Source organism: Ursus maritimus, unplaced genomic scaffold (genome assembly GCF_017311325.1).
Source record: "Ursus maritimus isolate PB19 unplaced genomic scaffold, ASM1731132v1 scaffold_7, whole genome shotgun sequence".
NCBI lineage: Eukaryota > Metazoa > Chordata > Mammalia > Carnivora > Ursidae > Ursus > Ursus maritimus.
Window position 1 is genome coordinate 26,635,724 of NW_024426885.1, and position 26,289 is coordinate 26,662,012.

The 26,289-nt window shown below is 40.2% G+C and overlaps 1 protein-coding gene across 6 annotated transcripts in view; it reads left to right on the plus strand.

Moving 5' to 3' along the window:
- Positions 1-22,652: 22,652 nt before the first annotated feature.
- FBXW4 (F-box and WD repeat domain containing 4) overlaps positions 22,653-26,289 on the plus strand; it is an 80,864-nt gene continuing 77,227 nt past the window's right edge. For all 6 annotated transcript variants that reach the window (XR_005833130.1, XM_040623840.1, XM_040623842.1 and 3 more), the window contains exon 1: positions 22,653-23,407. Coding sequence is in view for 5 of the 6 variants with exons in the window: in XM_040623840.1 (XP_040479774.1) it covers positions 22,668-23,407 (740 nt within the window). In the remaining variant the exon portion in view is untranslated. The remainder of the gene's footprint in view (positions 23,408-26,289) is intronic.

Sequence of the window (26,289 nt, forward strand, 5' to 3'; positions counted from 1 at the left end):
GAGGAGCCCGATGTGGGGCTTGAACCCAGAACGCTGGGATCACGCCCTGAGCCGAAGGCAGACGTTTAACGACTGCGCCACCGAGGCGCCCCGGAAAACTTTTTTATTTGTTACTCATGTAAGAAATTTATTGTCCATCATGAAACACACATCCACACACACATGCAATAGTGCTTATACTTATTATGGACTAAGCACTGATATTTTTCTATGCTATTCAACTTGACTTCATTAAAAAATGCATTCCAATTTATTTCATTGATTTCATGACCAACCGATGTCTGAACAACCTTGGCCTAAGTGATTTGCTCAAGGTTACCTGACTAGTATAGTGGTGGGATCAGAAAAATAATTCAGTATTCTCATACCTACTATACATACTCTGGTGGATTTCTTACCCTAAGGCAAGACTATCACACAGTCTTGTGTCAGTTTTGATACCAAAGAACCAATTTATTCTTCTCCTTTCAGCCATAATTAAGGCAATGCCAGTCTCACCATCCGAAGGCATTTCAGTTTGGTTCATCCAGATATCTTGGCTCTCTGCAATACAGCTGTCCAGAAAGTTCTTCCTAGAAACTCTAAAGGGAAAGATTTAGCTCTAATGGGTGGCACACCTATACTTGCTGGAATTCTCATCCGAATTACACTAAACATTAACATATGGACAAAGGCACATGGCATATTAAATGATTTAGTGGGGTCAAAGATCAAGTCGATGGCAGGCCTGCAGTTAGCCTGCCACGCATCCTCAGAGTCTGCTGGCTGACACAAGGAAGCCTGGGCTAGGCAGGGCGGTTGGCCTAGACCCGGTCAGCCGTCGGCCAGTTCATCTACAACGGCACCTTCTTTTCCTACCAGAGGGAGGTTTGCCTTGAACTCCTGGGAGACCTGGCTTCTTGGAATCTAGATTTCTCTGCTTCAGAGTCTAGTTTGGCTGGTGTTGGATGCAGAAGCTAGAGAAAGCTGAAACTTGTTTATTTGTTCTTTTATTCCTGGATTTATAATTTGACCTAATATACTGTATGTCTGTACATGTGTTGATCTCAAAAAAATGTTTGAGCTTGCCTGCTTCTCAAGCCATGTTGGCAGGCAGCTGTTAAAGCCATCAGCGATGTTTGCTTCCAGTTACAAAAGAAAACATTCTCTATTTGGGGCTATGTTGTTGTTTTTTTTCTTTCCTGATTTAAAAGGGGAAATATGGTTCCCAGTAGAGATGTGGGGCTGCCCCATCCCCTTTCAGAGCTGAGAATGACTAAGAACCCTTTTCGGCACACCTGGTTCAGCGTCTTTCTAATATTCATGCTCTTTTTCTCTCCCCGCGGAAGTATTCTTAGGGGATTTGGTTTGAAATTGTTTGAGCAATTGGGCAGGTTTCTTGCCCTTCTCTGGGGATAGAGTTTACGGTTCAACATCTCCCTCAAATTCTGGTGTGTCGTTAGCTAAGAGTCAGGTTATGTCCCATTCTCAGGTGCACTGATGACACAGCTGCTGGTGGGACCAAGAAAACACCAGTCATTCTAGCCTCTGCCCAGAACCTTTGAAAGAATGCACAAACCCTGACCTTGCTTTGGAGAGACCATCTGGGGAAAACTTCATTTCCCCAAATATATATGAAATTGAGAGTTCCTCTGGGTGGGAAGTAGAGAAAACCATATGGCAAATGTGAGGTTTGCATATGCAAATATTTGTTTCGGAGAAAGCGATTTAACATGGTAGGTACACTCTTGAAAGACTGACGTGTATCCTAGGGAAGAGCACGGGAGGAGTTTGGGGTAAAGAGGAGCAAAGAACAGAGAAGCCAGACAAGAGATGGGAAACAGGACCCAAGGCAGCATGATTTGCTGGAGGTTCGAGGTGCCTTTTTAAGCGGCAGACTAAAGCTCAGTAACCAGCTGGAAGCGGGAGAGGTGGGAAGGGTTGAAAACAAGGAATGGAAACCTCCAGGGAAAGTGTGGCTGCCTAAATAAAAGAGGCTTGGAGGCGCAAAAAAAAGGACTCAACAAACAGTGCCTCAGAGGAATCCAGCGATGGTGAGAATCGCAGCTTGGACTGTAAGCTGAAGATGCCGTCTGGGCCACTACAGGAAAGGTCTCAGGAACCCTAGGATTTCTGACTGAAGGACATAGTCAAGTTGAAACTGCTAATCACCTGAATGTATGACTCTAAGAAACAAGACTTAAAATGGTATCTTTTTCAAAATTTCAGATTCCAGCTGTTCATTGCTGGCGTATAGGCGAGTAATTGACCTTCGTATCCTGACCTTCTTACCTTAGCCTTTTATTTCTTTCATCGGTATTGTCTGGTTTTCTAGATGTAGATCCTGTTCATGTTCGGTTAGATTTATACCTGGTATTTGGTTTTTTTGGACGCTATTATAAATGGTTTTTAATATTTCAAATCTGAATTGCTCATTGCCGGTCTTCGGGAGAGTACAAGAAACTAGAATTTATCTTCTTAGCTGCCATTTTGAGCTTGTTCCCAAAAACACTCTGAGCGAGGGGAAGCTAGGGTAGGATGGGTCAGTAATCACAGCTGTCCCCTCCCCACCTTTCCCCCCTTCCTCACTCTGTAAATGTTTGTTCATTTCATTTGGCTGACTTGATATTAGGCTAAAGAGCAGCTAGGGAGGAGGAGGTGCTATTGAGGAATAAGGGACAACGTCTAAGTCTTAAGGTTAAGATCTTTGGAGGAGCAGTGTTTGAATTCTTAGAGTTTGAGACAGAATGGTGGGTGTGGGAAAACTGGCGGTTACGGCAGCGTGAGAGAGGGCTTCACCATATGATGTAGGTAAAGATGAAGTCATGTTGTGCCTGGGGTTCCCTATGACGGTCTACCAAAATAGCATATGAATTGAGATCTAATTCCTGCTTTTGGCCCAGAGTAATTAGAGCATAATCAAGCCATTGCTGTGCTCATGTTTATGCTTACATTTGTCTTAGAAATCAACAAGATGGGGAACATGACCAGTCTCTGTACAACTTGGGGCTTGTTGTGCATGCAAGGCTTGTTGGTTGTGAGAAAGTGGGACTTGCGGTGGAAACTGGGTTGAGAACGATGTGAGAAGACTATATACCCCCACCTTTTTATCCCCCAGGGTGTAGCAAGTAGTTCTCAATAATGTATATTGTGTGTTGAACAGATCTGGAGGCAGCTCAGTAAAGTTGACTTATTGCCCAAGTGTCCAAGGTGGGACAAGGAAAAAATGAGTTTAAGCAACTGTTACCCACAGAATCTGGGGTAACAGCTAAGTCAAGATTTATGTGGCTTCCAAGGTTTTTGTTTTGTTTTGTTTTTTACTGGGACAACAGGTAGACCAACACTCTAGACAGACAAGCTGTTGCTTACTCAGCGACCGAGGTAGCTGAGAAACACGGCTCTGCTTTGGGTTTCAGATGAACCATCTGTGGTTTAATACCTTCCCTAAATCTGAAGAGTGTCTGCTGAGCTGTCAACAGATGAGATGCGTAGCTGGGGAGGCTGCTGGGGTGCTAGAGGACCATGTAGTGCTAGCATCTCTTAGCATCTCTTCTAATCAGGATCACTTATGGTTCCCTAGAGCTGTGGTTAAAGAGTTGTGCCCTTTGCTGGAGGGACCCTAATTTACGGAGGGTGATTGCAGGGGAAGAATTCCTGGGAGCCAGAGTCAAGGCCTTGGAGCAGAAGCCCCTGAGTCTTGACGGGTGTGGACAGAAGGTCACCTAAGAAGGTCAGAAGTATAGTGGGGGAACCATTTCTAAGAGGGCTGCTCTGAGTTACAATTAATTACAATACCATGGAAAAGATACCTTTACTTTCCCACTGGAAGCCCAGCTTTCATTCTGGGTCCCAAGGAAATAATTTACACAAGGTTCCCATCTGGAACATTTCGCTCTGCACTGGCATATCATGTGTTTCTTTCATGCCTCTGCAAACACTAAAAAAGTTACCCAAGAACACCACCATCTTTTCTTAGTCAGGGACATAACACTCACTGATAATATTACTTTGCAGAGGGACCAGTGTTCATTAACAGTTAAATATGGAGAGAGGTTTTATTCTGTGAAACCAAGAGCATGAGCTTTGCAATCAGTACATCTGAGTTCAGTTTTCAGTTTTGCCATACGCTAGCTTTGTGGCCTTAGACAAATTACTGAACCTCTAGGAGTCCCTAAGAAATAGGGGTGATAAATAACAATATCCATTCTGTTGACTTTACAGGCTATTGTTGTAAGCAAGAAAGTGCTATACGTTAATAAAGATTTTTATTGGGGCAAAATTAGAATCAGTGCTCCCTGAAAATTATGCCAGGAGAGAGTTCATTTAGGACTGATACAGATCTACTGACATAAGCAGATCATGAAAGGCAGGGGAAGTGAAGAGGGTCAGTCAACAAATATTTATTTACCATGCACTATATGTAAAATGTTCTTGATGCAGAGGGAGAAAAGTGGAATGGCGGAAAGAGGTAGGTAGTAGGTAGTAGGCATGGTTTCTGTCCTTTGGAGAACAAAGACATGGTGAAAGTATGGCCAATACCAGATAGTCTAGACAACTGACAAATGAATAGTCTAGTCGGGGAATGCTAGGGATTTTCGTGGGAGGGCTTTCAAGGGGGCCAAAACTTGAGTTTGTTTGACTAGGTGGGATTCTGATGAGAGAGGACTTTTCCAGAAAGAGAACAGGCGGGACCAAAGGTTGAGAGGCCAGGGAAAACAAGACATTCATGTCACTCCTCATTGTATTAACTTCTTTAACATGCTGTTGTCCAGTTTAACATGTACATGATAATACAGCAAATTAGCCTTTGTCATCCCTATTTTACAGATGAGGAAACTGAGGCTCATCAAGGTTAAATATTTTGCCCAAGGTCACCTACTAAAGAAATGGCAGAGGCAGGGTTCAAATCCAGATCATTGAAGTCTAAGTCCAAAGTTCTTTCCACAGTATGTGCTGCTTGCTGGAGATATAGTAAATAGGTCAGTTTGCATGGAATGGAAGGTTTCATGATGGGGAAATAAGGCTGGAGAGAGGTCCTGGGAAACCAGACTCTAGAGTGCTAGGCAGAGGTTTATATTGACTACACATCCTGTGGGTGGCAGAGGTCTCCGAGTAGCAGAGTGACATAACTGAAGTTTGTCCAGGATTTCCAAGTCCAGGGCTCTGTGGGGGCATAGGCTGTGCCAACTACTAATCAGACAGAAAGGAGGGAGAAAGCTCCCTCCTTTATTCCTGGGTGATTCCTCCTCTTGACTTACCTTCTCATTGTGTTATTCCTGGGTTTTCTTAAATATTTCTGCAATTTCCACCCCAGAGAGAGCATCATATTTTGGTAAGGAGCAGAGTGAAAGAGATGCAGTTTGATCCTGGATCCAGTAGTGAGCTCCAGTGATGAAAGTGCTCACACACAGACTCTTGTAACACCCGAGTACCACTGAACCAAGCCTTCCAAGTAAGAGGCTTCTACATTCTTTTCCTAAGCTGAAGGTTTCCACGTAGGTCAATGGTGAAAGGCGAATTGCTGGAGGGCTAACAGACAATACCCACTCTTTACATTGTGTGAGCGAATTTCTCAACTGATTAAGTAGTAGTTTGCTTGGGGTCTTTAAGTGTGTAGCAGTGGTGGCGATTCTTTCTATCCTCCAATCCTTCTTTTTAATTGAATTTTAAATTGGATGTTGATCTTCAAAGCTTAAAAAAATGTATATGCTCTATGACCCAGCAATATCACTGTTAAGAATTTTTAAGCAAATTTAAAGCAAAGTCAAGAATGTGAATATGGAGTACTCTTTATAATGCCAAAAAATTGGAAACACCTAAGTTTCTGGTAACAGGGAATTGGTTGAGTAAATTATGGTACATCTTACTCAGTAGAATGCTATATGCAGGCATTAAAATGATATTGTTGAAGAATATTTAATGGCATAGAAAAATGTCAAGGTTATATTAAGCTACAGTTGAGGCCAATTTTTAATTTTTAAAAGTATAGACTCTCTTCACACCTATTAGGATTGTTATTAAAAAACAAAACAAAACAACCCAGGGGCATGTGGGTGGCTCATTTAGTTGGGTGTCTGCCTTCAGCTCAGGTCATGATCCCAGAGGGGTCTCCCTGCTCAGTGGGGAGCCTGCTTCTCCCTCTCCCTCTGCCCCTTCCCTCTGCCCCTGCTTGTGCTCGCTCTCTCTCAAATAAATAAATAAAATCTTAAAAAAAAAAAAAAAAACGGAAAACAAGTGTCAGTGTGGATATGGAAGAATTGGAACCCTTGTGCATGACTGGTGCAGCCAACTGTGGAAAATAGTATGGAGGCTTCTTCAAAAATTAAACATAGAAATACCATTTGATCCATCAGTTCCACTTCTGGGTATAGACACACAAGAACTGAAAGCGGGGACTCATACAGCTGTTTGTACACCAGTGTTCATAACAGCATTATTTCTGTTTTTTTTTTTAAAAGATTTTGTTTATTTATTCGACAGAGATAGAGACAGCCAGCGAGAGAGGGAATACAAGCAGGGGGAGTGGGAGAGGAAGAAGCAGGCTCATAGCGGAGGAGCCTGATGTGGGGCTCAATCCCACATCGCCGGGACCATGCCCTGAGCCGAAGGCAGACGCTTAACCGCTGTGCCACCCAGGCGCCCCATAACAGCATTATTTCTAATAGCCAAAAGGTGGAAATAAACCAAGTGTCCACTGGTAGATGAATGAATAAACAAAATGTGCTGTAAACTTACAGTGGAAATTATTCAGCCTTTAAAAGAAATGAAATTCTGACCTATGCTACAACATGGATAAATGAAATAAACAAGCTATAAAAGGACAAATAACTGTATGATTCCACTCAAATGAGGTATCTGTGTAGTCAAATACATAGTGACAGAAAGTAGAACAGTGGTTGCTAGAGGCAGGGGGAGGGGGAAATGGGGAGCTATTGTTTACTGGGTACAGAGTTCCAGTTTAGGAAGATGAAAAAGTTCTCCAGATGGATGATAGTGATGATTGCACAACAATTTGAATGTAGTTAATGGCACTCAACCGTACACTTAAAAATGATTAAAACAGTACATTTTATTTTATGTATATATTACTGCAATAAAACAATTTTTAGAAAAGTGTATCTACAAAAGACTATATGGAAGGCTGGGTAGCAGATTATACCTGATTTTATTTATTTTTACTTATCATCAATTTGGCCTTTAAAATCATTAACTTTTTTTAAAAATTATTTTTAATTATGTAATAATTACATAAAAGAAAACATTACAGGTAAGATTAAAATCCCCTTATATCACCTCCCTTGAGCCAATACATACATGTACCTGACATATATATAGGGTTGTTTTATACATATCATTTTCGTAGTATAATTTGTCAACTTTTTTTCACTCAACACCATTTCTTAGGTATGTTTCCATGTCACTCTTTTCCAGTTTCACTCTTTCAAATGATTACATATTATTCTATAGATGGACACATTGTGGTTTATTTAGCTAGCTGACCATTGATGGACATTAAGGTTGTTTAATTGTAGTTTTTGTTATTACAAACAATGTTGGGTGTACACGATTTATGTTTTTTTAAATTGATTCTGATAAAATATGTTACACTTAGAAAGTATTTTAGGGGCACCTGGGTGGCACAGTAGGTTAAGCTTTGGACTCTTGATTTCAGCTCAGGTCGTGATCTCCGGGTTGTGAGATCGAGGCCCACGTCGGGCTCCATGCTGAGCGGGGAGTCTGCCTGAGATTCTCTCTGTCCCCCTCCCTCTGCCCCCCGCCCCCGCTCACTTGCGCACATGCTGTCTCTCTCTCTCTCAAATAAATTAATAAATCTTTTTAAAGAGAAAGTATTTTAAAATAGTAAAAATATCTATTGTTTTAATTTGAGCTGGAATGAAGGCAGTGACTTTATTATTTTTATTTTTTATTTTATATTATTTTTTTAAAGATTTTATTTATTTGACAGAGAGAGAGCAAGCACAAGCAGGGGGAGCGGCAGAGGGAGAGGGAGAAGCAGGCTTCCCACCAAGCAGGGAGCTGGATGTGGGGCTTGATCCCAGGACTCTGGGATCATGACCTGAGCCAAAGGCAGACGCTTAACCTACTGAACCACCCAGACACCCTGAAGGCAGTGACTTTAATTCAGTGTGTGCACCCATATTCCTAGAGACTAGGGTGGCCCAAGATGCCACCTTTCCCTGTTGATGTGTTAGGAAACTTGGCCTCTGTTTTTTTTTTTTTCCTCACAGAATTCAGAGTATTATAAATCTATCAACTCCCCAACTTGATCCATAGGAAAAACCATAAAGACCAATGACTGCTACAGATAGACATTGTATCCCATTCCTTCTAAAACCTCAAATCAGAGGAACTGAGTCCTGGGGAGAGACTGCTCAGCTCACAGAGGGGAGGAAGTGATGTGAGATACAGCCACCCCTATGGCACATCAGAATTCTCCAGTGGAACTGAGATCATTTGAATCCTTAAATATGCAACCACATTAGCTCCTGTCACCACTGGATCTTCAATTCCTATCCTTATACTTGGAATGCTGGGGACGATGGAATTAATGAGGAAATCAGCAAATTCCCAGCACCTCTGCTTAGTACCATGTCATTTTTAACCGAAAGTGCAACTGAGTGTAAAATAAGTGAAGTTCTTGTCTTTTCTAAAATGAATTACAACATAAAGGCTCTCCAGTTTAAAAAAAAAAGAAAAAGAAAAAAGGAAAAGAAACTCCCCTCCCTCTAACCTCCCCTCAAGCCTCTAATCTCATCTGTGAAAAAGAACTGTACTTTACTGTCCACAAAACAGTCTATTTTCAAAGTGAGAGGAGAATTGCTGCGTGAGGAGAGCCATCAGTGACTGAGGTTCATGAATTCCTGCTTGTTTATAGAAAGCAGTGACTAAGGATAGACACTTTGAAACCACCTGTGAAAGAATTAAAGACCAAGGGGGGCGAAACCCCCATCACAAACAGAATCTCACTGATCAAGTGTGAAAGAAAGGGAAGAAAGAAAAAGCCAAGTAGATCTTTGCAGGCAACCACTAGATGGACATAGAATTCAAAAACATTCTTTAGTGAGATCAAGGATGGCAGGCTTTGAAGCCTGGAGGGCTGGCGAGTCTCAGAACCGGCCTGGCCGTGGCAATCCCCGCACCGACGCGCCCACAGTCTTGCACTTGCTGGAGTAAAGCATTTAAATTGGAACAATGTCAAATTTCACAGCTATCTTATGTCCAGTGACCTTACGGGACCCCGAGGGAAAGACAGATAAAAAATGATTGTTCTCAACTCGTTCCTGAAAGCGAAGAAGTCACACAGGCAACGTCGAGAAACAACTTTTCAAAATGCAAACACCCACAAACTCTTGCTTATTTATTTATTCGTTTATTTATTCTTTTTACTGAGGACTCATATTCTTTACAGAACACATGCAAAGGTCAGGTTCCATCACCATGGCACATAAATTTCCAAGATAATGTTATTGTGAGAAAAGAGAAGATAACAACTCTTCTGAATTATTTAATCAATTTGAAACAGGTTTTATCGTCATTATAAAGAAAGTGAGACAGAAGTTCCGTCTGACAGAAAAACCCTTCGTATGTTATGTGAAAGAATAATTTGAGGACAAAGCTGAGGTCTCAAACCTCTGCTGTGTTTTTAGATAAGAATTTCAATGACCCTTCACATCCCCTAACTATGTCTAAGTGAATCATCTTAGCTTAATGGTTTTTTTTTTCTTTTAAAGAAAATAGACAGTACAGATGTAGCTAAAATTCCCTTTCACCACTACCCTCAATCTCATTTCCCATCTTCCTTCCCAGAGGCGGCCATTACCATGAGTTTAAGATGTATAATTCTGTTCTCTTTTTTGTACTTTTACATACATATATGTGTTCCCTCAAGAGTTAAGATATTGCTTTTTGTGTTAATTTTTTTCGTAAACGGCATCATACTGTATATATTGCTTTGAATTTATTTATTTATTTTGCTGTTACACTCAACTTTATGCTTTTCCCACCTATCCAGATAAATGTTTCATTCCTTTTGGGGACTTAATGTTTTAAAGGAAGAAAGCAAGGAGGAAGAAAAGTTTATTCACACCAGAACAGTTACATGTACCTATATGTTTCTGCCTGTCTCGATTTAGGAGACTAACGTCAGGAGGACTTCTTGGAGGAAGGGCAACCTAAATTCAGTTTTTAAAAGAGATGAAAAAATGCTAAGCTGCAAAGAACGTCATAGGGCATTTTAGAGATATCCTTTAAAATAATTTCCTAAACTAGTATTTGTGAGATTTGCTATATGATCTTTCCTTCATTATTTGGAATATAGGTTCTATTTTATTAATTAATTAATTAATTTATTTATTATGTTTTGACCAGATGAAGGTTTCACTGGGAAAGATGTTTAAAAAGGGATGCTATACTAATCAAGTAGAGATTTACTAAAACCAGACCACTTCAGAAATTCTACAAAACACTATCATTTAAATCCAACAGGTGGACACACATACCAATTACAGATGAAAGAATCTTTGATTAATGGGAGTCATTGGTGTGTGCTGAATAAAATCCATCCAAAATCCAAAATGTATTTGTAGTGTGAGGTGAAGATATGGATGTCACAAGTGAGTGCTGCTTATGTTAGTAGTTTTAATTTTACCCTGTTGGAGCCCCTGTGTACAAAACTTGAGAAAGCTAGACCTTGATTTGCTCAGGTTTCCCTGAGGAGGGGCCGCAGAATCCTTGAAGCATGATTTGAAAAAGATGGATAAGATATTCCACCCAAAATTCAGCATCACCTTTAATCTTGCCCTCTCCTCCTCTAATCCCTAGGTAATGTTTTGTGCTTCTTTTGCAGGAAAGCAATTTTGTTAATCACTTTAGCACCAATTCTTGCATCCCTGGCAATACTCAGAACTGCCTCCATCCAAGTCTTTGATGTGGGAAAGAAACACACACACTCTTTCACATGTAATCTGAAAACAATTCACCTCTTGCCAATGAATGCACAGCACTCCACTTTAATAGAGAGCAAGTTCTGTGGAGGTTTCTAATCCTTTCTGCCAAAGAAGAGAAGAGAGAGAATCACTCAGGTAGCCCAACCTCATTCAGGAGTTAAAATCACTTGGAATGTTTTGTGGTGGGTTGGGGCTTTTTAAAAAATATTACTTGCTGAAGATTACTGCTCTCAGGGGAAATCAAAACAGCTCAAGAGGAAAAAAAATAAATAAAAAATAAAAAATAAAAAAAGATTCCCCATCCCCAACTCAAACAGGATATTCTTCTCAATTCAGATAACTCTTGATCTAAGTGTATTACAAGAAACCTGCTTTAATCCCTCAAAGCAATGGTGTTATAGATAAGTAGCGGTAACTCAGGTGGCTTAAATTCCAGAAATGTACAAAAGATTTGGTTGGAAACAAAACTAAAGAAGAAAGGAAGCTCAATCTGCATTGCTGTGACTTGAAGAGGTAAATTTAGGGCAGTAAAAATGCAAAGAATGACCCCTAAAAAAGAAATAGCCATAAAGTTCAGAATTGTCTTAATGGTCTTATCGGCTGCTTATAGCGTGTGTCTGAATGTGTGTGTGCTTTTGGGTTGTGTTTGTTTAAGTGTTTGAAGACAGTGAAATTGTTTTACTGATTTCAGGATCTGCTGGAGTTCATTTGAAAACTTATTTATACATTTTACTGTGATGCTATACCATTTTGAAGTTTATTTCACAAATGATTTTCTTTCTCCTTTTATAATTTGTAGTTGAGTTCCAGTATTTTATTCCTGCGCAGTCCTTTTTCCTACCATATCACTGCTGACTTAAAATGTAATGGGATGGACTTGATGCTTTTTCCTTCTGTCAGTAATCACCATATTTTCACAGTCTGGGTATTCATTTTGATCTCCTTTCTGACATCCCAGTTAACAGATTGCAAAATCCCCCCCCCTTCGTCAACTATAGCTCTCTATTACAAAATAATGGCAATTTCTTTCATTATGGCCTCTTCTGTTTACCTAAAACATGCTTCAAAATGCCCTTCCACTTTTTAAAGTGTGCCCCGTTTTGAGAGTAAAGGTTGTGATTTGATAGGTGATACATATAAATAGTTAATAATTAGAAATTCAGACGGTATAAAATAGCATGCCACCCAGGTCCCCTCCTTAGAAGCAAACACTGGTACTAGGTTTTTGTGTAACTCTCCAGAGATTTTTTGGCATACAAAAGCCAAAGAACAGAAATGTAGTTTTCCCTGCAAATGGCAGTATATTCTACACACACTTCCGTATCTTGCTTTTTTCACTCAATATATGTTAGAGATTGTTCTATAACAATGCGTACGATCTTCGTCGTTCTTTTTTTTTTAAATTTTAAATTGATCTTCCTCATTCTTTTTCACAGTTGCTTAGTATCATATTCTACAGATGTTCCATGATTTATTTAAACAGTTTGGAATACATTTGTTCCAAATGCTTCTATTCTCTGTCAGTGGCTTGTTTCTTCACAGGTTGTATCTATAACTCTATCCTAGGTACTGTAAATAAGTAGACTGAGTTGAAACGCGAAGGGCTCTGAAACGAATGTTCAGATTTATTTTCTATACATTTAAAAACTTAAAAAAATTACCCAAAGGAATATGTGTTTATAGTTTTTTAAAAAATAGTATTATGGAAGTTGTGTGATGCCAAGACTTTGAATGATTTTTTGAATTATTTCCTCTCAGTATCATCATAGATCCCGCCTGGATTGTGTCATGACCTAACTGCTTGAACATTTAAAACTCCATTTTTCATGGATTTTCCTATATGGACTAATATAAGATTCTGTATTAAGCATTTCCTTCCAATAGCTCATATGAACTTTAATTCTCTTAACCTACAAAATATTATTAAATGTTGCTTCATACACCTTGAATTAAAAACTAATTCGATATGCTATCTCATACATGACTAAGGACTCAAATCAGAGAAATTGGAACTTCTGGTTAACCTCAACTCTTTTGGGAGAGGCAAGCTGTGGGGCCCCACCATTGTGATTCTTCTCCTATTATTGAGTGGTCTAAGAGATGAAGATCTTGGGAGGTTATAGATTAAGATCCCCCGAAGCAGGAAGAGGTCCAGGCTAGCTCCTGGGTTGTGTCACACATCCGCCAAGATTGGTCATGCTTAAAGCATGCATGGGTACCTGGGCAAAAACTTCTATTTATTGGTGGCTCCATAGCACTTGGAAGCCCATGCCCTTGCCAAGTAAGGATTGAACTCTTAACTCTGCCTGACTAGGGTTAATATCTATGTGATTATTTTTTGGTTCTACTGTCAGACCTAGTTCAGTTTCAGGTTTTTAATGTGTTCATTTTGCTCCTGATTTATGAGCTTCTGTTGCAGAGAAGTTTAGCTTTTCTTTGCTCACTCTTTTACTGGGAGACTCTTCTGGCAGAAAGCCTGTCATCTGTTGTAAAGGAGAGCTGGTGTTGACTTGAAGCAACAGAGTTGGTGGTCCAGTAGCCATTGTCCTGTGTTAGGAGCAGGTGGTCTCACTAAGCTCCATGTGTTTGGAAACTTCTCTGACCAGTGCTTGTGCTGCTAAAGGAAGAAGAGCTCAAGCTGTACTCCTTGTTTTCCAGGTCAATCTACTGAACCTGGGAAAATCCCCAGGGGCTAGCTTGGACCTTTTCCTGCTTTTCTCTCCATGGTGGATTTTAAATGTAGGGGATTTTCCTCATTCATCCCTGCATTTGTGTTTGAAACAGCTGCTATAGAAAAGAGAATAGGCACATTATATAGAATATATAATTTTTAAGGAGCAGTGACACAGGATCTCAAAGGATAACAGTGCAGTTTTAGTACAAAGGCCATAACTGCTCTTGATGTGGTATATGAGTGTGTGTATACATGCATTTTTTAGTAAAGTAAAAACCAAAAAAATTAAATAAGACCTATCCTTATTCTATTCACATCCAAACTTTTGTTCTTATTTAACAACTAAATACAACCCACCATCTGTTCAAAATAATGCAATTGAAACTCCAGAAAAGTTGCTTTTTGTGTTTCTCTCTCTCTCTTTTTAGAGAGGGAGAGTGTGGGGAGGGGCAGAGAGGGAATAAGAGAGAATCTTAAGCAGGCTCCACTCGGACGCAGGGCTCAAACTCATAACCCTGAGATCATGACCTGAGTTGAAATTGAGTCGGACACTTAACCAACTGAGCCACCCAGGTGCCCCTGTATTTTTCTCATTTTTAACAGACCCCAAACCTAGGACAAGATAAATTATATCCTATGGTTTCATTCAGTGTAATCAATGTTTCAGATGAAAAAATTGACCTGAAGTTAGGCATTCTTAAATAGTAATAATAATTATAGAATCAGGTATAAGAATCTTATATTTGACCTGGCACTTTCTTCCAGAACTACTAAAGATACTTAATTTTTTTCTAGAGCTGAATTATCACCCTTTTCTTGGAAGAGAACTCATAAGATCGTATTTGCATGTATTCTATCTTTTTTTAAAAAAGATTTATGTATTTTAGAGAGAGGGAGCAGGGGTGGGGCAGAGAGAGAGAATCCCAAGCAGACTTGGCACTGAGTGGGGAGCCCCAAGTGGGGCTAAGTTTCACAACACTGAGATCGAGACCTCGGCAAAAACCAGGAGTCGGTGCTCAACTGACTGTGCCAGCTAGACGCCCTGTATGTTATTCTATCTTAATGATGACCTTATTTTTATTTATCTGTGTATGTGTGTATGCATATTTGTTTAGAAGTATATATTTATTTAAAGAAATCCCCGGTTGATCATGAAAATTTCACAAGATTTTTTGGTTTCCTTCATCTTTAAGTTTTATATCTTCCATCATCTTGTGCCAAATGAGTCTTCTAACTGGCAGAGATCAGAAAACTCACAAATTCTGGGGCGCCTGGGTGGCACAGCGGTTAAGCGTCTGCCTTCGGCTCAGGGCGTGATCCCGGCGTTCTGGGATCGAGCCCCACATCAGGCTCCTCCACTATGAGCCTGCTTCTTCCTCTCCCACTCCCCCTGCCTGTGTTCCCTCTCTCGCTGGCTGTCTCTATCTCTGTCGAATAAATAAATAAATAAAATCTTTAAAAAAAAAAAAAAGAAAACTCACAAATTCTATTGCCACATGGCAACACAGGAATTTATCTTATCCTAATGCTGATGGTGTACTCTATATCAAAATCTCTTTCAGCATCACCTGTTGACATGAAGAAGGCTATCTGAGACTAACTAATGATAACATTACCTAACTGGCAAATCTGAAAATCTGTTTTCTCTTCCCCAGAGTTACATTTTATATTTGTATCCCTTACTTGTTCTACCCATTATAGACATGGAGTCCTTAAATTTTGTATATATATGTGTATATTTACATTTGTATATTTAAATACATGTATATCATTTCTATAAAAATTGGTGCTTGGAAATGCCTGTTTTCTCACAGTTGTAAAGTTAGGACAGTATCTTGGAATGATATCTGTCCTTTTGGAAAATGAATCTTTCTGGTAGAGTTGTCAATTTGGGTGACTAGAACTCTTAAGTAGAGGTTTTTGTTGGAGATGACCTATGGGACATTAATTTTACTTTTTTGTTTTGTACGTATGGTGAGAGGATAGAGTTTCATATCAGGAATCTCTATAACTCAGGAAACACACTGCCTTCACGTGCACTACAGTTTTTGCAGAGATTTTCTGTAAAAGTCATAAAATGCTAAAATGAACTTTAAAACAAACCCCTTGATTTTGTAGAACAGATTTAGATTTACCGAAAAATTGTGATGCCAGTAGAGAGAGTTCCCATATATTCCCATTATCAACATCTTGCAGTACTATCATGTATTTGTAATGATTAATAGACAATCACAATTCCTCACTTTTTACCTAACATCCTTTTTCTTTTTTGTTCCCAGATAGCCCATTACATTTAGTTGTCATGTCTCCTTTGGCACCTCTTGGCTGTGACAGTTTCTCAGACTTCCCTTGTTTTTGATGATCTTGACATTTTTGAGGAGCACTGGTCAGGTAGTTTGTAGAATGTCTGTCAGTTGGGATTTGTCTCATTTTTTTTTTCATTATTAGACTGGGATTATCAGTTTTGGGGAGGAAGGCCACAGAGGTAAAGTACCATTTTCATCACGATATATCAAGGGTACCTGCTATCAACATGACTTATCACTGTTGATGTCGACCTTGATCTCCTGGCTGAAATAGTGTTTGTCAGCTTTCTCCACCGTAAAGTTACTCTCCCCCTCTTTCCGTATTGTGCTCCTTAGAGTCACTGTGTGCAGCCCTCACTTTAGGAATGGGGGTGGGTGAGAGGCCTTGGTGAAGATGAAATACAACACAAATTATTAGGAACTCTTCTGCATAGGTGATGTGTAAAATGAACTTTAATATTAAAATGAACTAATATCAAAATATTAAAATGCACTAATTAAATTATTTCTTACATTTAGATGTAAATACTTAGGATTTTTCAAGAACTGATTATTTGTGTAATACGTGTTCACTGCAGAAAGACTTAGAAAATGCAGAAAAGTGTAAAGCAACAGCAAAAAGAACTATCCATGATTCTACCTCTCATAAGCATCCATTTCTAGCATTTGGTCATATTTCCTTCTGGTTTTTTTCTGCATAAAGTAACTATTTTTAAACAGTACTTTATTATTTATTTATTTTTATTTAAATTCATTTTAGTTGACATATAGTGTATTATCAGTTTCAGGGGTAGAATTTAGTGATTCATCAGTTGCATATAACACCCAGTGTTCATTACATCAGGTGCTCTCCTTAATGCATACCACCCAATTACCTTAAAATTGTTTCATATGAAATAAAAATATTTTATCTTTGAATATGACAAAGACAGTGGATTCATAAAAAACAGAAGATCTTAGTATGTCTAACATGATGAATATAAACTACCGACCTGATAATTTCTGAAAACAAAACTTTAGACTCCATCCTTCTATTTGTGTGTTGCTTACATGTTAATAGATGCAGTATTCACTGTTAGGCTTCTTACTTTTTCTCATCTCTAATACCCTAATTTGTTCTTTATTTTACTAATAGAGGATACACATTTTAAATGGAATAAATAAAGTTTATTTGAAATGAAAATGAAACTTAGGTGGCTAGTTAAAAATTCTGGTAATAATCTAGGCTTCAAATCTCCAACTTTCTTGTTGCATGGTGTGTTTGGACTCATGACAACTATTTTTCTTTTTGAGAGACTTTATTGGTTTTGTAAAGGTGATACATGCTTCCTATTTAAAAAATCAAGGAATACAGAGAAGTACAAAGTTAAATCCAAAAATTTATTACCTAGAAATAACCATTATTTTTCAAAAAATTTTTATTTGAGGGGCACCTGAGTGGTTCAGTTAAGTCTCTGACTCGATTTCAGCTCAGGTCTCAATCACAGGGTTGTGAGTTCAAGCTCCATGTTGGGCTCCATGCTGGGCCTGGAGCTTACTTTATTTTTTTTATTTTTATTTTTTTAAAAGATTTTATTTATTTTTTTGACAGAGACAGCCAGCCAGCGAGAGAGAGAGAACACACCAGGGGCAGTGGGAGAGGAAGAAGCAGGCTCCCAGCGGAGGAGCCTGATGTGGGGCTTGATCCTGGAATGCCGGGATCACGCCCTGAGCTGAAGGCAGATGCTTAACGACTGCGCCACCCAGGCACCCCTGGAGCTTACTTTAAAAAAAATTTTTTTTTCCACTTGAGTTTAGTTGACCACATGTTATATTAATTTCAGGTGTACAACATACTGATTCAATTTCTTTATATGTTATGCTATGCTTACACAGTGTAGCTACCATCTGTCACCATTCAATGGTATTACAGTATCATTGGCTATATTCCCTATGCTGTGCCTTTTATTCTTGGGACTTTACTCATTCCATAACTGGAAGCCTGTGTCTTTCACTCTCCTTCACCCATTTTGCCCAACGCCCCTACCCCTCCCTTTTGGCAACCACCAGCTTGTACTCTGTATTTATAGGTCTGATTCTACTTTTGGTTTATTCATTTGTTTTGTTTTTTAGATTTCACATGAGTGAAATCATATGATATTTGTCTTCCTCAGTCTGACTTATTTCACTTAGCATAATACCCTCTAGGTCCATCCATGTTCTTGCAAGTGGCATAATACCATCCTTTTTATGGCTACATAATTTTCCAGCATGTGTATGTGTGTGTGTGTGTTCGTATACATACACCACATCTTTCTTATCCACCGTGTATCGATGGACACATGGGTTGTTTCCATATTTTGGCTATTGTAAATAATGCTGCAAAAACATAGAGGTACATATATCTTTTCAAATTAGTGTTTTGTTTCCTTTGGGTAAGTACCCAGTAATGGAATTATTGGATCATATGGTATAAAAAGAACCATTATTAACATCATTTCACAAAATCTCTCTTTGCGTATTTACAAATGGGATAAATTTACCAAAAAAACCTCATATAATACGTACCACACATATATTGTTACTTAAATTTAACAGAAGAAATTAAAGCTGAAGCAAATTATTAAACTTTAGTTAAATGTTCTTTTGCAAGATAGATTAGTTCCTACAAGTCCCTTTAAAGTTTTGCAAAAAGATTATGGAAAGCACTAAGAGGCTGAGGTCTGCATAGTTAACTCTTAAAAAAGTAATGGAGATAAGAAAGGAGCTACTTTAACTGCTTAGAAGCAGCTTTTATTTAGATACCAGAACTGCTTGATAGTCAGAGGTTAAAGTATATTATTATTAAGTGTGTCTTTATCAGTTGCAAGGAATCTCAGAGGACCTTGTATTCAATGTCTTCTTCCATTCTCTACTATGTATGGCAAAAACATGGTTCAGAGTATAGCTTTGGGGTTAGACTGCCAGTTAGGAACCATGTGGCCTCAGGCTTCAGTCTCATCTGCAAAAAACTGGGTTAATAGTATCTTCCTCATGTGATTGTTGATAGGAATAAGATAATACATGGAAAACTCTTATAATAGTGCCTGATAGTGTTTAATAAATATAAGGTATTATTATTATACAAGAATAATGGTGAGCATCTCAACCAGTATATGCCATTGAAAACTGTCATTCATGAAATCATCTCTTTCTAATTCATCTCAGAATGATTTCCCTGTTAAATCTGCCTACTCCTAAAGTTAAAGGCTGGGGCCCTGGATGTTTCACCAGTGGGTACATGGGCTCCTGTCTGAGACTGCCGCCTGTATTTACAAGAATGGACAGAACACACAATTTTAGTGTTGTTTACAATCCTAAGCGTACATTATGTATTACCTATAACAGCAATAGTCACTACTATGCACGTCACTTACATGGACATACACAAAGAACTTTATTTCTATACTAAAAATCCTCTTTAAAAGTAAATAATATTAGTGTTTCTAAATAACCAGTATGAAATTCATATTGAGTCTTAAGTTTTAATATATTCTCAGTTCCATGTTTCTGACATTCTAAGTTTAGTTTAATACTTTCAGTTTACCTATTAATATGCAAATTAAAAATTTTAATAAAAAGCTTTATAAAAATAAAGGTAAGTTTCACCATCCTACATTATTTTATTATGATTGCTTCCTGAATTTGAATTTCAAGGAAGTTGATGACTTTTCTTAAAAATATTCTAAAGTCCACTCTACTCTTTCTAATCGCCCTTTTTGGGGGCTATTAATATATTTATTTTCTTTGATAATAAAATGCTATTCAGGTACTCCATGAAGATATACATTTATTATAAACCCATCTTTCAGCCATAGTTGACTTTTTTTTTTAAGTACCCTGTCCCAAAAAAGAATTTTGAGAGTAAAAATTCTAGCTGCTTCTCTGAGCTAAGACTATAGTTTTGGGTTTCTTTTCATGCTCAGGACTTTCGGGATATACACGACCACCAAGTAACAGAACATATGCCAATTTTCCATTTTGGCTTTGCCTTTCAATGTAGTGAGTAGGCATTTTTTGGTAAATCATTAAACCATAAATTCTAGTACAGACAGTTCACTTGATTTCTGGTTTGGGTGTGGAAGAGGGTGAGTTGATGTATGTATGTATTTATCTATTTTAAAGATTTTATTTATTTATTTGACAGAGACAGTGAGAGGGAACACAAGCAAGGGGAATGTGAGAGGGAGTAGCAGGCTTCCCACCGAGCAGGGATCTTGATGTAGGGCTCGATCCTAGGACCCTGGGATCATGACATGAGCCAAAGGCAGATGCTTAACGGCTGAGCCACCCAGGAGCCCCATGATTTGATGTTTTTAAATGATGGTTTAATTTCTCCAATAAAGGTAACATAGGGTAAAGAGTAAGTTATATTTCTGTGAGGGTGGATTTTAACACTGACTTGATTTATGTTGGGTTAATTAAATAATTTTTTGTGCCTTCAAGTTCTCCAGTAAAAACTAGGTCATGTGCATAAACTCAGCTTGACTCTGTAGAGGAATGGTTAAAAAATAGTCAAAGAATAAGAAATTACAAACATGTCTAACACTAATCTGAACACAAAATGTAGGAACCATATGCTATATTCATCTGTCTTCCTTCCACAGTGGCTCATGCTATACAAATATAGCAAAATCAATAAATGTTGAGTTGATGACCTTATTTCAATTTGTAGTATTCCTACCTCAAACCTTCTAACAGTATGGTACCTGTGAATAAATTTCTTTATAATGATCTTTAAGATAGTCTAAGTTCTTTAGTTGTACAGAAATGTCGTATCAAATATTGCTTTTAAGTAAACCACTGGCTGGAATTTGGAAATCTTTTTCTACTCAAAGCCTTTTTTTTTTTTTTTGTAAGGGTATTTTTTGTAACAGGATTTGACCTGTAACTATTATTGAGAATTTTCTTAGGAGTTCAAAGCATTTTACAGGGATCATCTCATTTATCCCTCGAAAGTAAGGCAGAGGCATTATCTCCACTATAAACTGAGAACACTAAAAGGCCAAGATAGGTGGGGTTTTTTGTTGTTGTTTTGCTAAGATCAAAAAGTAATTCTAGGGCAAAGCCAGATTCCGGTCTGACCTTGTTACATGATGCTTCTGCAGCACCATAATGCAACGTAGTAGATTTCCTAGGTCTCCCCTTGGCTATCCTAGGTGTTGAATAATTTCTAGAGTTGATTTCTCATTCATTCTTGCTCCCGGAAAATGGGTCTTCAGATGTAAATACAAAATAATACCCTCAAACAGGATTTGGGGTACAGGCTACACAGGGTTAGTCATCTTCCTCCCAAATCTTACTGCCTAGTCCAGTGCTATGTATAGAAAAATAATTGGGGCCATAAATGTAAGTCACATGTATAATTTTATTTTATTTTTAATTTTTATTTTTTAAAAATATTTTATTTATTTGACAGAGAGAGACAGTGACAGAGGGAACACAAGCAGGGGGAGCAGGAGCCGGAGAGGGAGAAGCAGGCTCCCTGCTGAGCAGGGAGCCCAACTTGGGGCTAGATCCCAAGACCTTGGGATCATGATCTGAGCTGAAGGCAGATGACTTAACGACTGAGCCACCCAGGTACCCCTTATTTTATTTTTAAAGATTTTATTTATTTAGGGATTGAGAGCACAGGCAAGTGGGGGGGGGAAGGGGCAGACGGAGAGAGAATCTCAATCAGACTCCCTGCTGAGCAGAGCCTGATGGAGGCTCAGTCTCATAACCCTGAGATAATGACCTGAGCCCAACTCAAGAGTCAACGCTGAACTGACTGAGCCACCCAGGGGCCTCTATAAATTACCTAGTAGTTACATTAAAATATATTTCATTTACCCAGTGTATCAAAAATCTTTATCACTTCCACAGGTAATATGAAAGTATTAAGATAATTAACACGCTTTTTCTTGTGTAAGTCTTCAAAATCTGTTGTATATTTCACATAGCACACCTCAGTTTGGACCAGCCACATTTCAAATGCCCAATACTTAATGTGACTAGCGGGATGTGTTGGACAGCATGTCTAGACTTCAGTAAGGTTTTCGTAGCTCTCCCTGCAGATTGGTGCCCTTGTGAATGGAATGGTGGTGTGGGGAAAGGACTCCCACGTGACCTTGGAGAATCCATTTGCACTTGTGTGGTAACTAGTAAGAAGCCCTAGCTTTTGCCATTTCCTGATAACATCACTGGGAGTTACGGATTCAGGATCTAGAGGACTGCAGCTTCCTCAGATGTCTAAAATACCAGCTCACTGTCCTACCCTGTGGGAGGACCTGGACTAAGGAAAGTGCCAAGTTCCAGGGCTGCGGTTTATACGGTCCTGGGAGGTGGCCTGTGGAAAGGAGGCATCACCCAAGGAAGAGAAAGGTTCCTTGAGAGGGAAGGCCACCCAAGTGGATGCTTCTTGAAGGCAGAGGCACCTAACTAGGTAGATTCGTGGAAGGCGGAAGCTCTTCTTGGGGCCTTCGCGGGCCGCAGTCGGCCTCACATGCCAGACGAGTGAATGCATGTGCTTCCACCTGGTGATCCCGGCGGCCCTGCGGATGGGGGAGGGGGTCTGCGCCCTGGCCCGCACCCCGCAGCGGCTCCACGGCCGCGGGTGTGAGGGGCGGGCCCAGGTTTCGGCCCGCGCCGCCCCATGTGACCCGGTCCGACATGGTGTCGCCTCCTCCTGGGGCGGCTGCGGCGGCGGCTCGGCTCTGCTTCGGGCCGGGCCCGCGGCCGCTCATGGGCAGCCAGGGCCACCCGGGGCCGCCCGGGAACGGCGGGCCGGGCGAGGGCGAGGGCGGGGAGGCAAGGAAACTGCAGGAAGGGAGGGTTGCGAGGGGGAAGCGAAGGAAGGGGAAGGGAAAAGCAGGAGCAGGGAAGGGCGGAAGAGGAAGCGGGGCGGAAGGGAAGCCGGGGCTGCAGAAAGCGAAGGAGACAGCGGGGCTGGGGGCCGAGGCTGGAGCCAGGGCAGGCCCGGGGGAGGAAGGAGAGGGAGGTGGAAGCGTGGAGGAAGGGGCGAGAGGGTTCGTGAGGGGAGATGAGGGGAGCGCAGGGGAGGGGAAGGAGGCCAGAGGAAGAGGTGATGGGAAGAAGGCGGAATGGAGGGTCAGGCCTGGGCGGCGGGAGGACGCGAGGCCGGGGAGAGCGCAGGGACGAGGGAGTCAGGCTTGGGGCTGCATCGCAGGGGCTGGGGCGGCGGGGGTGGCTATGGCGGCGGCGGCCGAGGAGGAGGAGGAGGAGGAGGAGGAGGAGGAGGCGGCGGCCCGGGAGCCGGCCGGCCGCCCCGCTGCGGGGCCGGCGCTCTTGCCCCTGCCGGAGGAGCTGCTGCTGCTGATCTGCTCCTACCTGGACATGCGGGCCCTCGGCCGCCTGGCGCAGGTGTGCCGCTGGCTGCGGCGCTTCACCAGCTGCGACCTGCTCTGGCGCCGGATAGCCCGGGCCTCGCTCAACTCCGGCTTCACGCGGCTCGGCACCGACCTGTAAGCGCCCGCTCACCCGCCCGCTCCCCGCCCCCGGCCGGCCCGCGTCCCGGGAAAGGGCGGGGCGCCGCGGCCTGGTCGGCCCGGGGTTGTGTCGCACCCCCGAATGCCGAGGCCCGGCCTCGGCGGGGACCCTTCCCCGAGCGCCCCTCTCCTGTCGGAGGCCTCCCTCCGAGGAAGCCTCCCATGAGCATCCCTCAGTCGGTACCCTCCTTGGGCGGCTTCTCACAATTAGCCATCTTAAGCACTGCCTTCAGCTTGTAATTGTGTCTTCCCTCACAGACGGTGACTGGCCCGGTGCCTCAGCCCCCCCACCCAGGAGCCAGGCTGGTCTGAGGCTTCAGACGCCTCCTCCGGTCCAGGTGTAGGACCCATGTCCACTGTGTGGTCTATCAGAACGTTTTTGTGGACATTCATCCTCTCACCCGCTTCTGAAGGTTGTTAGGCTGCAGGGCTCAGATAAAATCGAATATGGAGAAAAGGGCTCAGCCTGAAAAGGCGGCTCCTGGTCCAAGCGTCAACCATAGTTTAACTTGATTCAGGCAGAATGACTCAAAAAAGGGTGCCTGGTTATGGCAGGGGACTGGATTAGGTCTAGGCGGTATACAAAGCGTGGTATTGCAGTTTGGCCTGTTTTGGGTAGGATCAAAGACCTGGGAATGGAAGACTTTCTTGAACCATTTGAGCTGTTCAATAGGAAGGGAAAAAAAAAAAAAAGAATTGGGTGAGTAAAAGCTTTTAGATTGCACCTAAAACTCCTCCAGTTTGGGTTTTAAAAAAGGTAATTCTAAAACAGTATAACAACATTAAAGAAAGTTTTTTAAAATGTAAAACGCTATATAATACCACCATCTTTAGACAACTATTCATTATTTAAAATTACTTTTCACTTGCATACTTCTTACCCCCTCTCAGTTGCTGTTTTACTGATCCTAACAGAATAGGTGCATAATAAATGTTTGTAAAGTTTACCGTAATGAGATTAAAAACATTCCTCTAATATTAAACTTTCATGTGTGTCCAGATTTTTGCTATTATAGATAACAATGAAACAAATAAAGCATTTTTGGGTAACAGCTTTTGAGATATATCACATACCACACATACGCCTTTTTAAATTACTTCCTTAGGATAAATGCTCAAGATTGGCATTATTGGATCAAAGGTTATGGTTTGTAAAATTGTACCAAGATACGGTGGCACCAGCAAAGAATGATTAAGCCAGTTTCATGTGAAAATTTAAAAATCTATTATTTTAGTTGGGCATATGATTGTATTCCAAAGTTTTATTGTTTTGTTTTATTTTATTTTATTTTATTTTATTTTATTTTATTTTATTAATTGTTGACCCCAATAAATATTTTTTCCAGGTGTTTGTTTCACCTGTGAGATCATCTGTACCTAGTCTTTGCCCATTTATTATTGGGGTCTTGATGTTTTTCTCATAAATCTGGAATCCTGTGGGTCATAGATACTAGGGTCTCATCTATCATCTTTGATGCAAGTATTTTCCCCGGTCCTTTTTACTTTACTGTTTTTAGCCTATAGAAGTTTTACACTTAAATATATCAGAATGTCAGTCTTTCGTGTTTTTTTTTCTTTTTTACCCCAAAGCTGAGACATTTATAATTTCTCCAAGACCTGATGAATCTTCTTTTTGATATTCTGCTGGTTTTCTTATAATTTGATTTTTAAAAATAGTTAACACTTTCATCAATATCAGTTTTATTCTGATGCAAGGGTGAATTTAATTTTTTTTCCCCTAAACGGCTACCTAGTTATCACTGTACCTTTTGTTAAATAATTCTTCTCTTTCCCTTTGTTTAAGAAAGCTTATGTTGCCAGTTATTAAGTTTGTGTGTGTGTATACACACACACACACACACGTATGTATGTACATATGAACTCCATTTTGTTCCACAGATACATTTTTCCATTTTCCTCATGTTTTAAATGTTGTTGCTCTTTGGTAGAGTCTAGTATTGGTTAGGGTTAGATATATCCTTTTTGTGTGTGTCAGGTCTCCACTCCCATTCAACTCCCCAGCAAAAAAAAAAATTCTGTGCCTTTTCAAAAGTTTCTGTGATTTTCACTGTAAAGTTCCCATATATCTGCTGTCAAATTTATTCCTAAGTATTCCTGTATGTGTTACACATTTTGTTTTTATTGCGACTGTAGTCTCTTTTTCAGTATGTTTTTCAGCTGGGTGTTACTAATGATGTACAAGATTACTATAATCTTTTGTAAATTTTGAACCTGATTATTTTGCTTAACTTTTATTCTAGTATGATTTTGTCTATTTATCTAGTCAGGTTTGTTACCTAGTATGAGGATAATGATTCTTTGGAATCTTTTGGCATGCAGTCTTATTACCTTCATTTCTTATAAAAAAATTGTTTCAAAGGACCTGTCAGTTGACCTTTAAGGGGAAGTTGGCTAAAGTGACTGAAACCCAAGCCAGCTAAGGCAAAGCTTGGTTTCTTTCCTTATAGAGATTGAATGAAAGAATGAAAGAATTGATGTTTTATTTTTCTTTCCTTTTCAAATACGCTAAAAGAGAGATAATAGAAATGAGTGTTCGTTCTGTGAGCAAAAACAACAAAATGAAAATGAGTTTATAGTATAAAGTGTTTTGAGACTGTCAAGTGATATGACTTTATTATTTATTAGCCATGTGTGTTTTGATTTCTTGCCTGTGTCCTAGGATGAGGTATCTCCGACCTTCTAGGGAAGTTGTTTTACCACAGCACTTGATAAAGAGCAGGGTCACTGCTCATGTTTTCTGAGTTGAGGGGAGAAGTTATGCATGTTACAGCAGGTGGAGAGAATGTTTACCAGTGTGGTCTGTTTCTGGACAGCTGCAGAGACGTGATAAGCCACCA